Source organism: Mirounga angustirostris, unplaced genomic scaffold, assembly GCF_029215605.1.
Source record: "Mirounga angustirostris isolate CCGP_5_RB_7025 unplaced genomic scaffold, mMirAng1.0.hap1 SCAF_1, whole genome shotgun sequence".
Classification (NCBI taxonomy): domain Eukaryota; kingdom Metazoa; phylum Chordata; class Mammalia; order Carnivora; family Phocidae; genus Mirounga; species Mirounga angustirostris.
In genome coordinates this window covers 123,509,771-123,525,691 of record NW_026991709.1, presented here as the reverse complement: position 1 = coordinate 123,525,691, position 15,921 = coordinate 123,509,771, and the positions used below count along the sequence as shown (strand labels likewise).

The 15,921-nt window shown below is 33.6% G+C and overlaps 1 protein-coding gene and 1 pseudogene across 8 annotated transcripts in view; both read right to left on the bottom strand.

The window, feature by feature from the left end:
• STAG1 (STAG1 cohesin complex component) overlaps positions 1-15,921 on the bottom strand; it is a 415,977-nt gene that overhangs the window by 71,407 nt on the left and 328,649 nt on the right. For 6 of the 7 annotated variants that reach the window (XM_064587431.1, XM_045903718.3, XM_064587432.1 and 3 more), the window contains 5 exons: positions 8,306-8,398; positions 8,111-8,200; positions 7,767-7,970; positions 6,333-6,403; positions 4,831-4,918 (listed from right to left, as the gene is read on the bottom strand). In XM_064587431.1, the coding sequence (XP_064443501.1) occupies positions 4,831-4,918; positions 6,333-6,403; positions 7,767-7,970; positions 8,111-8,200; positions 8,306-8,398 (546 nt within the window). The remainder of the gene's footprint in view (positions 1-4,830; positions 4,919-6,332; positions 6,404-7,766; positions 7,971-8,110; positions 8,201-8,305; positions 8,399-15,921) is intronic. The other variant, XM_064587433.1, reaches the window with a different exon arrangement.
• Positions 8,407-15,919, bottom strand: LOC135363950 (large ribosomal subunit protein uL6-like; annotated as a pseudogene). The gene is made up of 2 exons (XR_010410387.1): positions 10,093-15,919; positions 8,407-9,898 (listed from the first exon to the last, which is right to left on the bottom strand). The product of XR_010410387.1 is annotated as a large ribosomal subunit protein uL6-like (transcript).

Genomic DNA, 15,921 nt, shown 5'->3' with positions numbered 1-15,921 from the left:
ACAGACACCAGATGCCATATTCTTATTCCAGAAAGAATGGAAATGCTCAAAAAAATATCAAAAAGCACACAGGAGGAGGTATGAAAGAATTTCCTTCTGGCTAATTCTGCAACAATTTGAGCACCAAAATAAATAACAAAAGGACTAAATTTTAACCAGCTGGACAGAATAGGAATAAAGTAGCAATCCGTGAGTTCATATGAATCTTAAAAAATGAATGAATGAATGGAGATGGGCATTATATAGCAGAGGGCCAACAAATAAATGACATAAATAAATGACAGTTAAAAAATCATCATTTAATTTACCATTTTGTGACCATGACAGAAAAAAATTACTCAGGCAAGAATCAAATAGATGCTAACATTATATCAAAGTTTGATAAGAAACAGGAATATTTACAGTCTTAAGGAATCTTTCCACATTAAAAATGAAAATGGAAACTACACAGGACAGACTTGGCAGACTCCACCTTCCTAAAGTGATCAAAGTTAGTATCACCAACAGCAAAAAACTGATATCATGTGCCTCCTGATGTGATGCACTGAAGACAAATGTCATTTATTGTAGCATTCCTACCAAGAATTCATTATATGGATGAATCTAAACATGTAGATTAGACAAAACTAAGTTGAGTACATTCTATAAAATAACTGGCCTGTACTCTTCAAAATGTCAACGTCATCAAAGAAAAGGACAAGAAAGAATTCCAGATTAAAAGAGACCAAAAAAAAAGACATAACAACTAAATGCAATGTATTATTCCTTGACTCCTGGGCTGGGAAAAACCTGCTATAAAGAATATTATTAATATGTTTTATATATGCATATTTATATAAAAATAAAAACATCTATATAGAGAAAACATACAAGTATGCAGCTGTGGAAAATTACTGTGACAGTAGGTGAATCAGGTGAAGGGGTAAGAGTTATTTTTTCTACTATAACTTTTCTATAATATGACTTCAAAAAATTATTATAAAAACAGATAAATTTTATAAACTTCAGTCATATTCTAAAGCTATAATAGTTAAAACAGTACTGGCATGAGAAAAGATAGATCAGTGGAAGAGGAAAGAAAAAAAAGAAGTCAGTTAACTCAGAAGGGTGGGACAAAGAAACTTCTAGTTAATGGTTACCATGGAAAACAAAGAGTCAAGCATATGGACAATAAAATTAGACAGCTAGACAATAAATTTTAATATACCTACTCTAAAATGGTATTTTCTTTGAATTCTAATTTAAAGTATAGAATGGCAATCCAAAAGGCGAGCTTGCATGGTCCTATGAAGAATTGGTCAAGTCCTGTATACTTTTTGGATTTTTAATATGGGTATCTAAAGACATGTTTCTAGGAGCTGCTTAATGCAAAATAGTTTCTAACTGCTAAAACAAACAAGAGCATAATCTAGTAGTGATGCACAAAAACTTCATACACATGATTACAGTTTTAAGAATGTGTCTAATGACACAAATAGTAAGATATTCTATGATCATGGATTAGAAGAACAAATATTGTTAAAATGTCCATACTACCCAAAGCAAGGTACAGAATTAATGCAATCCCTATCAAAATACCAAGAGCATTTTTCACAGAACTGGAACAAACAATCCTAAAATCTGTGTGAAACCACAAAAGACCTCGAAAAGCCAAAGCAGTCTTGAAAAAAAAGAACAAAACTAAAGGTGTCACAATCCCAGATTTCAAGATATACTACAAAGCTGCAGTAATCAAAACAGTATGGTACTGGCACAAAAACATATGTAGATCAATGGAACAGAACTGAAAGCCCAAAAATAAAGCCAAAATTGTATGGTCAATTAATCTTCAATAAAGAGGCAAAGAATAAACAATGGGAAAAAGACAAGTCTCTTCAACTAATGGTGTTGGGAAAACAGGACAGCAACATGCAAAAGAATGAAACTGGACCACTTTCTTACACCACACACAAAAATAAACTCAAATGGATTAAAGACCTAAATGTGAGACTGGAAACCATAAAATTTGTAGAAAAGAGCACAGGCAATAATTTCTCCGACACCAGCCATAGCAACATTTTTCTAGATAGGTCTCCTGAGGCAAGGGAAACAAAAGCAAAAATTAACAATGGGGACTACACCAAAATAAAAACCTTCTGCACAGTGAAGGAAACAATCAATGAAACTAAAAGGCAACCCACTGAATGGGAGAACATATTTGCAAATGACTTATCTGATAAAGGTTAGTATCCAAAGTATATGAAGAACTGATACAACTCAACACCTAAAAAACAAATAATATAATTAAAAACTGGGCAGAAGATAGGAACAGATATTTCTCCAAAGAAAACATAGATGGTCAAAAAGACACATGAAAAGATGCTCATTATTACTTATTATCAGGGAAACGCAAATCAATACTACATTAAGATACCACCTCACACTTGTCAGATTAGCTAAATCCATCCAAAAACACAAGAAACAACAAGCACTGGTAAGGATGTGGAGAAAAAAGAACCCCTTGTATACTGTTGGTGGGAATACAAACGTGTAGACACTGTAGAAGACATTTTGGAGGTTCCTCAAAAAATTACAAATGATCCATGATCCAGTAATTCTCCTACTGGGTATTCACCCAAAGAATAAAAAAATACTAATTCAAAAGGATATTTACACCCCTATGTTTATTTTATTTTATTTATTTATTTTTTTAAAGATTTTATTTATTTATTTGAGAGAGAGAGAATGAGAGACAGAGAGCATGAGAGGGAGGAGGGTCAGAGGGAGAAGCAGACTCCCTGCCGAGCAGGGAGCCCAATGCGGGACTCGATCCAGGGACTCCAGGATCATGACCTGAGCTGAAGGCAGTCGCTTAACCAACTGAGCCACCCAGGCGCCCCTACACCCCTATGTTTAATGCAGCATTATTTACAATGGCCGAATTATGGAAGCAGCCTGTGTCCATTGATAAGATGAATGGATAAAGAAGAGGTGATATATATGTATGTATATATACACAATGAAATATTACTTCACCATAAAGAAGAATGAAATCTTGCTATCTGCAACAACATGGATGGAACTACAGAATAGAATGCTAAGAAAAATAAGTCAGAAAAAGACAAATACCGTATGATGTGGAATTTAAGAAACAAAACAAATGAACAAAGAAAAAAAGAGACAAACCAAAACACAGACTCTTAACTATAGAGAACAAACTGATGGTGAGTGCGGAGATAGGTGAAAGAGGTGAAGGAGATTAAGAGTATACTTATCATGATGAGCACTGAGTGATGTATAGAACTGTTGAATCACTATATTGTAAACCTGAAACTAACACTGTATGTTAGCTATAGTAGTGTTAAAAAAAAAAAAAAAAAAGAGTATGTGTCTAAGATTAACAAAGTTCAAGCAAATGTCACATTATCTGTTCTCTTACTCTAAGAAACTAAAATAAAACGGGGGAAATAATACATATGCAGTGAAAATAAGTAACAGAAAACCAAGATAACCAAAGTCACAAGTTCTATGACAATAAATGATGGTGTAGTGAATTAAAAATGAAATTTTGACATAGTTATAATCCCCAGATGAAACAGAGATGTGCAATCCTCATTATTTTCTTGAGGAAAATGAGGAAACCAAAACAAGAAATATCTTTATCATTCCCTTTAAACTTTGAAGAACAGCTTGGGACTATTAGTGAATAGTGTTTAGGCTACTGAAAAGTTTGAGATGAACAGAGGATGGAAGTTGAAGAGTCAGCAAAAAATGAAGTAAAACAACAAAGTTAAATATTTAGCTTCTTTCCACAAACTATAATAAACACTTATAATCAAGGACATTTGTTCTTAAGAGTGGCTGTTACATTTAGTAGGGATCAAAACCATGAATTAAAACAACTTAAAAGAATAATAGCAATGATAAAGCACTGCTTCTGTGATTAACTTTTAATATATCACAATTGTTATATCTGTTGAAATTCTTACTGCTTTAGTATAATAAAGTGTCATTTAGTATAATGAAGTGTCCATATTACCAAATGGGATTAGATGAGACCACCTCTAAACACCACCTATACCTAACTATGGGTTGGTATCTTGGTCTAATGAATGAGTATATGGAGTATACAAAATAACTTTAATTCTTACAAAAGATTGTTACTGCTAAGTAGCATAATTGTATGTGTCAATTAAAATTAACTAATAAATGTAACCATTAATAACTGTAATAATTATAATTGTTAAGTAACAATTAATTAACAACTTAATTCTTACATAGAATTAAATCAACTATTTTAAATCTCTTCCAGACTAGAGAAATTTGGTGAAATCCTGCTCTTTCCATTCCAACTTATACATGAATGCAAAAAGGTCTAAAATCTGCTAAAGGTCTCAAGCTTATTTAATTATGGTTCCACTACAGAAAGTAAGCCATACCTAAGGCTTACTATTATCAATATCTAGAACAGTGCCTGGAATACAGCCATAATTAGGAATTTACATCAAACCGAATTAATCAAGTTCTGAAACTGCTACTATAGTAATTAATGGTATTTTTCCTAAAAGAGTAATAATGTTTACTTTAGTATTAAATGTTTGAAATACAATATAGCAAAGATTCTCTACTTTTTTCCGGCTCAAACCTGAAGATATTATACACCTATTGGTAACATTCAATCACTAACATCTATTAATAATATTTAATCACTATGGCAATAATTATCAAAGGAAGCAGCTGCATTTAAGAATTATCAACTACTTTCTATGTAAGGTTTTTGATAATCCTGTGTGATTTCCGAGAAGCTTAGCTTTCTAAAATGACAAAGAAGGAATATCAATAAACTCCTACCTGTTCTGGCATTGCTCCATGTTCAATTCCAGTCTTCAATAATCTGTAGCAATTACCAAATAGATCCCATTTTGTGAGATCATGAGCACTAAAATAAACAAAAATGCATTAACTTTATTCTAGAGTAGAAGAAAATTTAAATTTGAGCTCAGTTTCAGTGGGTAGAAGTATAAAATAACTTCAATTTCTTGCAGAATCGAAAAAGATTGGTAAATGTTCAAGTACTCAAACTTAGAAAGAAAGAAAAACAAGGAGAGAGGATGGAAGGAAGGAAGGAAGGAAGGAGGGAAATAAAAAGTAAGAAAGAAAAAGGGGAAAAGGGAAAGAGAACGGGAAAGTGAGACGGGGCGCGGAGACAGAGAATACATAAGCTGATATTAGAAATTAATTAAAAGAAACCAATTAACAATAAAAATTCATCCCTTTAAATGAAGATTACTACTACACAGTCAACCTAAGCCTGTATTCCATTTCATTCTTCCTAGTATTTTTAAAATACATTAAAAAAAATCCATTCACAATTTCAAAATATAAATACATGTGTATTTTTGAAAGAGATCTGCATTCACAAGAAAGACAAAACCAGGGGAAAAGAAATATGTCAAAGCTCAAAAACTTTAGTGTAGCTACAGGCTTCTTAATTGCAATAGGCAGACATTTTATTTTCTCATGAATTCTACTACTAAAATAGTAGATCAATGCCCATTAACTTTGATTTTGAAACATCAAAATATTTTTTAAAATAAGGAGTTTTGACACTAGCTGTCAACTTTTATTTCCAAATGTCAAAATATTTTCAAAACTAAGAGTTTATTTCTCCACAGAATTCCAAACAGTGTCCTTGTGTATAAAGAAATGTCTTCGATTTTAGACAGTTTTTGAATTCTGAAGTATTCATTAATGTAAGGGCTACACTTAAACATTCTTTTAACAACAAAGATCTCTATTTTCCTTTCTTTATGGAGAAGATAAACATACCCATTAACAAGGGACATATAAATTACAATTTAAAAGTAACACTTATTTCATTAATCTGAGCCTTTTTTCCTTATTCAAGTCCAGCTATTTTGTCTACACAGTAAGAGCACAATAATAAATAGACAAACAAGAACAATTCAGGAAAAAAAGCTCATAGAAATAACTTTCATGGCATCCCCCAAAATCTTTTTTATTTAGTTAAGATTTCTAAAAACTGTCAAATAAAAATTATACCCCTAAACTCCAGCTTACAGAGTAAGCCCAGCAATGATACTGATTAACAAACTTGTACGGTGTACAGTATATTTGTTACACTGAATGATAAATCTAACTCCTTAAGAAATCAGATGATAATAAAAAACCGTAATTTATTTGAAGAAAATCTGATTAATAAAGAAAAAAATCACATCTTGATATTTGTTTAAAATTTCCCATTGTTACAAGGATGTTAAATATTACAAAAACAGCCTATTTTATGTTGGCTAATATAATGTTATTAACCAAATCTAAATAAAATGACATACTTATGAAAAGAGGTTAACCGCTTTAATGTGGAAAGAACATTGTAAATATCATCATCATCAGCTTCTTCTCCCTATAAATAAAAGACATTATTTCATTACCATAACTTTACTTATCCTGATATTCACACGAAAGTCTATTAATACTTACTGCCTAAAAGCATTCATTTTTATTATATAAAGAGTACATATTCACTGCTGGTAAATAAGAAAGTACAAATAAGCAAAAAACCAAAAAATAAAAAACACCCATAACTGTTACACTGAGAGAACCATTTTTGCATTTTAAACAATGTTGTAAACATTAACATCGTATACTTTTCTGATTAATACTTTAGGATAAGTTCACTGAAACTGAGTGAAAAGGTATGTACTTTAAAGATTTTAATGGTTATTTCAAAGATTTTATTGTTACTTTTGTAGCTCAAAATCACAATGAAAAATCAAAAATGGTTGAAAAAAATTAAAAGTTAAAACTAAAAGTTAGAAGTAGGAAAAAATTGGTTACATGGACTAAAAAGAAAATCCTATCAGCCTGGCCATCAGAGCACAGAAAACCGTGGGGGTTCCAAATTGGTAACACTGATTGGAGGGAGAAGGCAAGAGGCGGGAATCATAAAAATAACTATAAAAATAACCAGATGGAGATGTTTGCTGTTATCCTGGGCATACCACTGGCAAGTGGCTGTCCCTTACAAGCACACTTAATTTTTATGTTCTATTCATTAGCACATCATAAATAGTTCAGTAATATTAAAATATTTTGTAAATTAGGCCCCAGGAAAAGAAAGCGAAAAAATGAATTAAGAAAAGCCAGACCTTAAAAGGTTTTTCTTTTTTTTTTTTTTAAAGATTTTATTTATTTATTTGAGAGAGAGAGAATGAGAGACAGAGAGCATGAGAGGGAGGAGGGTCAGAGAGAGAAGCAGACTCCCTGCCAAGCAGGGAGCCCGAGCGGGACTCGATCCCGGGACTCCAGGATCATGACCTGAGCCGAAGGCAGTCGCTTAACCAACTGAGCCACCCAGGCGCCCCTTAAAAGATTTTTCTTAAACAAAAAAAATATTAGCTTTTGTGAAAGAAGTTGTTTTGTTTTTTTTTTAGGTGGGGGATGGGGAAGAGTGAGGAAGAGAATCTTAAGCAGGCTCCATGCCCAGTGTGGAGCCAGATGTGGGGCTGGATCTCACAATTCTGAGATCATGACCTCAGCTGAAATCAAGATTCAGATGCTTAACTGAGTCACCCAGGCACTCCAAAATAGGTTTTTAAAATAAAGTATAACCAAAGTTAATTACAGGATGAACACTTGTAATAATGCTGCTAAGATCTGAAAAAGAGAATTCCACTAGATTTTATTTTAAAATGGAAATGATTTGTACATTCAACTTTGAATATTAGCCAAAATTATCACATACAAGTGTTTACTTTAAAACAGACCTCTTGCAGTAGATCTTCCACAGAATGATTGAATCGATCTACAAACTCATCAATCAGCTGACTTCGAGCTATGTCAACTCTGTTTTGGATGGTATACTCTTCACTGCATAAGATGCTATAGGTTTTACTGCAGGCTTCTAGAACATCTGATTCTACATGTTTCTCCACAACAAACTTAATCTGTTTTAACAAAGCATCCAGATGCTGAGGAGGAAAAAAAGAAAAACTATTAGATTAATAAAAATAAGCATCTGTCAAATAGTAAGCCTACAGATTACATGAAAATGAAATAATCCAGTTATTTAAACAGACTACAACAGAATTTTGATTTCATAGTGTCTTACCTTTTCCATTCTACCTGTGCTATAAATTTCTAGATCAAAATACTGTGGGATTTGTAGCAAGTTTGCTACCTTCTCTGCATCTGCAGAATACTAGAAGAAGGAGAAGCAAAGAAAAAAGAAGTAACTACTTTAATAATTCAATGTTATAAGCAAACTCAGTGGCATATTATCACAGAAATGTAAATGAAATTATACCTTTGATAGCAACATAGGAAGTGTGATAATAAAATGCTCAGTCAATTTGTTTCTATCATCAATTTGAGTTTTTCTTTCTTTGGCAGTTAGCACCTAGAAATAAGTTGAAATGGGCAAATAATATAATGTCACAATTTATAAATCTAGAATGTTACACAGAATGATGAAGTATTGGAGATAATGTACTCGAGAATTTTCAGAGGAGGTTAACAAACTAATTACTAAAACAAATATCTCTAGTTTTATGCTTATTTCTAGTTAACATGCAATATTACTTTATTAAATAGCTACTTACGAATCACTAAAGTTTAGATAAATTACTACTTGTTTAGTAAACAAAAACATTTCTATAAAACCAGTTATGAATATAAAAATATTGCAAGTGAAATAATTTTTCCAGTTTTAACCTCAATATGTTAACAGTAATCTCCCCTATGTTAAACACACTTTTCTAAAAATACTTCAGAAAGTAATTTTTTTTTACTGTCGGCAGTTAAATAAATTTTCACTGATTTTTTAAAAAGATTTTATTTATTTATTTGAGAGAGAGAGAGAAAGCACACAAGAAGGGGGAGCAGTAGAGGGAGAGGGAGAAGCAGGCTCCCCGATGAGCAGGGAGCCCAACGTGGGGCTTGATCCCAGGACCCTGGGATCACGACCTGAGCCAGAGGCAGACGTTTAACTATCTGAGCCACTCAGGCACCCCAAATTTTCATTTATTTTTTAAAGCATATACTAACAATGTCTCTGGACTCATTTATATTTAGTTGTCCTTCTAAGTTCATAAGTCTGTTAGGCAATAATCCAGACATAGAGGTGTAGCCTGTCATCACTGAACCAATTGAAGCTGATAATGCCCATCACCTTGTCCCGCATTCAACTAGTTAAACCATAAGTGGTTCCAAAAATAAAACATTAAAATGCAAGTTAAGATAATCATTTCCCCAAGGTATTTTGTATTTTGTTATTATCTTGAAGGAATTTAGCACCATAATGTTGAATGGTTGACTGTTTCATTCCAATATAAATTACCACTTTATAAATGTCAACCCTTTTTTTTTAAATCAATACAGCTTTTATTGCATCTTTAAAATATCACAAATAACTCTAAAAAATCGTCTGGCATCTTGCTGTTTCTGTAGCTGGACAACGTAGATCTTATTCATCAGCTCGTTGAACTGTTTCTTTTTCAGAAACACACCACCCCAAATCTTCTGATAGTCGTTTTTAACTGTCGTGGTTTGCTGAATCAAAAAGTAGCTGAATTCAATACAAGTTCATTGTCATTTCCTTCAAGAATTAGCTCATCTTTCTGGGCTTGAGATACTGAACACGCAACACCTGGCCTCACCCGATCCCCGTGGATGTATTTTTCACCTAAGAAATCTTGGATTTCAATAAGAGAACCACTGTCCTGAATAACAACGCTGATGAGGAAGGGAGCATACACAGACCTCATCTTGTAACGGAAGCCCAGTCTAATGCCCTTGATCATGTTCTGTATGTGACTACAGACAGTGCAAACAATAGTCATTTCTTTCCTATTTCTCTCAAGTTGGCGCCTCTTCTTTTTCTTTTCAAGGAGACTGAGGTCTTTTTGTTTTGTTTTTAAGATTTTATTTATTTATTTGACAGAGAGAGACACAGTGAGAGCAGGATCACAAGCAGGGGGAGAGGGAGAGGCAGAAACAGGCTTCCTGCGGAGCAGGGAGCCCGATGCAGGGCTCGATCCCAGGACCCTGGGATCATGACCTGAACCGAAGGCAGACGATTAACGACTGAGCCACCCAGGAGCCCCAGGAGACTGAGTTCTACACTGCTGTAACTGAAGTCTCTTCCCAGGGTTCCTCTGGGGCCCTTCACAGTAACAGTGCATCCTTTCAGAGTGATGTCGACATTTTCTGGAATGTCAATAGTCTGAGTGCTGAGAATGGTCTTCATTCTCACAGATGTTTGAGAGTATGTGAAAGAAGTAGTAAGGTCTCCCATCTAATTCCTCTTCCAGAACTTTTCAACTTCTTAAAATACAAAATAATCATATGGAATGATTTACTGTATTGTGTTTAGTTCTTCACAAAGTAATATAAGGGACCACATATTATGTGGAATGTAAGTCCAGGAATGTATTCAGGGTATTGAGAAGTCTTGAAATTCATTTGGCAATGTATGAGAGGTCTAAAGATACTGATTTTAGATAAATAGCTGTCTTTGATTAAGTGATCATTATGTTAGGCAGTCTATATGCATGGACTCAATCCCCAAAACCTCTGATGGGATGGCAAAAATGGCATACTACCTATGAAGGAGGAATTTGCCAGTATCTAACAAAATTGTATACACATTTTCCTTCTGACATAATAATCCTACTTTTAAGCAATCTACCCCACTAATACATGTGGTACAAGTATGAAATGATACAAAATTATTCACTGCGTAGTGAATTATTTCTAATAGTACATTATTTCTAATAGTAAAAGACTGGCAACAACCCAAAAGACCCTCAATCGTGTATCCAGATAATGGATACTATGTAGCCATAAGAAAATGAAGATCTTCAAATAAAGGTAGAGTGATATCTAGGATACACTGTTAAATAAAAATGTAAGGTACAGAACACTACAAAATATGCTATCTTTTGAGGGAGAGGGAGGATGGAGTGCATGCATTTATCTATATTTGTAAAATGAAACACTGGAAGGATATTCTGACTATATAGTAGGAACGGGGTGTAAAAGGAGATATAAATATATGAAAGACTTTTCTGAATGTATATTTTTACATGGTTTTGACCTTTTAACTATGTAAATGTTTTATCTATTTCCAAAAAATAAAAATGAGAAAAAAAGGGACGCCTGGGAGGCTCAGTTGGTTAAGCGGCTGCCTTCCGTTCAGGTCATGATCCCAGGGTCCTAGCATCAAGTCCCACATCAGGCTCCTTGCTCAGTGGGGAGCCTGCATCTCCCTCTGCCTGCCACTCCCCCTGCTTGTGCTCTCTTGCTCTCTGACAAATAAATAAAATCTAAAGAAAAAAAAAAAAAGGAAAAAAATACAAAACCAAAGAGGCAAAAACCTTGTTATGCTAAATTTAAGTCATCAATATCAATATGAATATGTAAATAAATATATATGGATATATACAGAGAAATATATACATGTATTTCTTAGCTCTGTATACTCAAAGTGTCTATCAGAAAAAATACCAAATGACAATACTCTTCGTGACAAGATTTTAACTTTAAATACTACTCTATTAAAAGGCACCATGGCTTGTTAGAGATTCCTGTGCTAGAGTAATGTAAGAATCAGCCTTCAAAGTGCCTTCCAGTAACCTCTGCCTCTTGGTATCATGCTCTTATAGTCTCTTCCCACAATGACTAAGGTTGACATGTGTTAACCAATAGGAGACTGTGGAAATGATGTTATGTGACTTTTTAGAACTAGCTCATGAAAGACACAGAAGTCCACCTTACTCTCCTTTGGATCATTCATTCTGCTTTATTCTCTCTTGGATACTTCACTCTGGGGGTGGGGAGGAAGGGGCAGCAACCATGTCATGAAAACATTCAAACAGTCCTACTGAGAGGTCCATAAGGTGAGGATCGAAAGCCTCCCCTAATAATCAACACTAACTTACCAGTCATGTAAGTAAGCCATTAGGAAGTAGTAAATTAACAACCAAACCTTCAGAGGCTAAAGCCCTGGTTAACATCTTAAATGCAACCCTATGAGAACCTTAAGCCAAAAAAAGCCAGCTAATACACTCCCAAGTTTCTGACCCACAAAAACTGTGAGATAATGAACGCTTACTGTATTAAGCTTCTAAGTTTTAAAGTAATTTTTTACATAGCAATAGTTAATATAAACAGTAAAGGTAGAAAGTGAACTTGATGAGAAAGCAAGAAAGTGCACAAAAAATGACTGAGATATGTCAAAAGGATAAGAAATGCTTAGTCTGAATAGGCTCTCATCTCAAAGTTCGGACAACACATATTTTTATAACTTTTATTTTGGAAAATCTAAAAATTATTCATTTGTCATTACTGCTTCATTAATTCCTAGTTTTTTTTTCCTGTAACATTTTAAGGTAAATTCTTGGTATATCATTTTACTTCACCCATAAATATTTAAGTGTGTATTTTTAACAGTGAAGACTTAAAAAACAATAAAACTTGGCATCTCCAACAAAATGAAACAATAACTTCTTAGTATCTTTTCATACCCAGTCCATAGTTTTCCCAATTTCTATGTTTTGGATTTCTGTATATATACAAATACGTATTTTAGAGAGAAAGAAAGGGAGCGCACAAGTGGGAAGAGGGGCAGAAGGAGAGGGGGAGAGAGAATCCTGAAGCAGATTCCCTGCTGAGCATGAAGCTTGATACCAGGATCCTGATATCATGACCTGAGCCAAAATCAAGAGCTGGACGCTTAACTGACTTGAGCCATCCAGGCACCCCTCTGTATATTCATATTAAGTTCTGATATGACTGAATTTATGTCAGCCATTCTGCGATCTATGAATCTCATGTCTTTTTGTTTCTTTGTTCCTTCTTTACTACCTTCTTTGGGGATTCTAATAAACTCTTTAATTTATAATAATCAATTTTAGGCTGATATTTAATTACAGCAAAATACAGCAATTTTGCTCCAATGTAATTCCGTTTCCTTTACCCTTCTTTGTTATTGCTGTCATATACATCTATGTATCTTATAATCTTAGTACTTTAGCGCTATAATTACTGCTTTAAATAATCTCATGTCCCTTGAAAGAAATTAAAAGAAAAAAATATATATAATATACATGGCCTTTTATATCCACCCACATATTTACCATTTCTGATACTATTCATTCCTTTCTATGGATTAGAATTACCATTTGGTATTATTCTTTACAGCTCGAAGAACTTCTTTTAGTAGTTCTTCTAAGGTCTTCCAGCAACATGCCTGTCAATTTTTGTTTTTCTGGGAATGTTTTTAATGTACCTTCATATTTGAAAGATAGTTTTACTGGATTTAGAATTCTTGGTTGGCAACTTTGTTTTCTTTCAGCATATATGTCACTCTGTCAGTCTTCTGGCCTCCACTGTCTCTAATAAAAAATTGACGGCTAATCTTATTATAATTGCCCTCTGTATGACTTGTTTTTCTCTTGTTGCTTTCAAGATTTTTTGTTTTTGGCTTTGGACAGTGACTGTCGTTATCTGGAGATAAATCTTTTACGTTTATACTACTTGAGTTTTGTTAAGCTTATTCTTTGGATTAAGGTTTTTCATCAAATTTGGCAAGTTTTTGGCAAGTATTTCTTCGAATGTTTTTCTTTCCTGTCTCTTTCTCTTACTCCTTTCTTTCTGGAACTCTCATTATAAAAATTTGATGCATTTAATGTTGTTTCACACATTTCTTGGGCTCTGTTCATTTTTCTTCAATCTTCTTTCCTCTCTGTTCTTCAGAATAAATAATTTTTATTAATCTACCTTCATGAAGTTCAATGTTTCTTTCTTGTCATCTCAAATTTGCTACTTTTCAACTCTAGAATCTCCATTTTTTCCCTTATTTCTGTTATTATATTGTCCTGTAATTCTTTGAACATATTTTCCTTTGATTCTTTCAACATATTTATAAAAAGGGCTCTGAAGTTATTTGCTAAATCCAACAATTAGGCCTACTGAGAAGCCATTTCTATTGTCTGCTTCCCCCCAAGTATGCTCATGTTTTATTGTTTCTTGGCTTGACTGTAATTTTTCTAGAAGAGTCAACATTTTTAGGTAACACAGTAATTATGGATTTTTAACTTATTTTTCTAATTTTTATATTTAAAAAAGTAATCTTTAACTTAAACTTCAAATCTATAAGGGTTCGCCCCTCTGAGACCTGGGTTAGAAAGCATATTCAAAGTTCAGCCACTTCTTCAAGAAACAAGAAGTGTTGGTGAGGATGTGAAGAAAAAGGAACCCTCATATGTTGGTGGGAATGCAACCTGGTGGAGCCACTGTGGAAAACAGGGCAATGTTTCCTCAAAAAGTTAAAAATAGAACTATACTACAATCCAGTAATTATACTACTGGGTAAAATACAAAAAAATACAAAAACACTAATTCAAAGGGATACATGCACCTCTATGCTTATTGCAGCATTATTAAAATAGTCAAATTATGGAAGCAGCCCAGTGTCCTATCAATAGATGAATGGATAAGGAAGATGTGATATATATATATAGAAAGGAATGAATCTTGCCATTTGTAATGATGTGGATGGAGCTAAAGAGTATAATGCTAAGTGAAGTAAGTCAAGAGAAAAACAAATAGCATATGATCTTAATCATATGTGGAATTTAAGAAACAGACAGGTAAAGGGAAAGAAAAAAGAGACACACACACACAAACCAAGAAACAGACTCTTAACTACAGAGAACAAACTGACGGTTACCAGAGGGGAGGTGGGTGGGGGATGGATAAAGTAGGTAAAGGGACTAAGAGTACACTTATCATGATGAGCACTGAGTAATGTACAGAACTGTTGAATCACTATACTGTACATATGAAACTAATATAACACTGTATGTTAACTATACTAGAATTAAAATAAAAAATAGAAACATAAAAAAGAAAAAGAAAAAACAAAGTCCAGTAAGTTTGCTTTTTGACTTTTATTTTCCATTGGGTTATCTCAGGTTTCTCAGTCAGCCAGTGATGTAAGGAGAGCTCATCTAATCCTTTTTATGGCTTTCTCATTTCCAGGATTTTTTAGTTAGATTCTTGGTCAGTCAACTGTTCTTCCCATCTGGGACCACAACCTCTGAATATCACAGCTGTGGGTTTTTCCTTGTTTGTTTCTACCATGTTTGCCATTTCTGGCTCACAAAGCTCTGGACTTTTGGCATTTGTACCATGAGTCTGCCCCTCTGAGAGCAAAGCTGCTGGTTTTTACAGACGTACCACTCTGGTAAAACTACATCAAGTTTGTGGGTGGATATGTGTAAATTATAATGCCAGGCAAAAAGGCAGCAGACTCCTGTTGCTTTTACCTGAAGCTTTGGTGGTTTTTCAAAAATAAATGCTTCTCAATTTGTCTTTTATCTTTGGTGAATTCCCAGAACCCTTTGATAAGGTTTTTGGACAAATTCTGCAGTTTTATACTTTTTCTTTTCTTTTTTTTTTTCGGTGTAGAGAAGAATTACCTACCTCTGCATACCACCAGAGCTGGTCTATCAATGATTATCTCAATTCATCTTTAATACCACTAAAACCTGTATTAGCCCCATATTACAAATAAGGGAATTAACACACAAAGAAAACAATCAACTATCCAAAGATTAAACAGTTGCTAAATGGAGTAAAAATAGGCATTTGCTTTCAGACCTTTCTGCATTTTTAACAGATATGAATGTGAAAATGATTAAAGTACTAGAACCAGAAGCAGGTACAGGTGCTTTGGGAACATGGAAGAATCTATTTTTGAAACCTAAGTGTAATTAGTAGATAGGATATAAAGACAAAGTACCACAGCATATATCATTTACAAAAATACCATGTTTTTAGTGGGATAAATATACCACTAAAATTTTCAAGTATTTAAGACACTTAAACACATTAAAAGTCTTTCTGTAGATTTCTCAC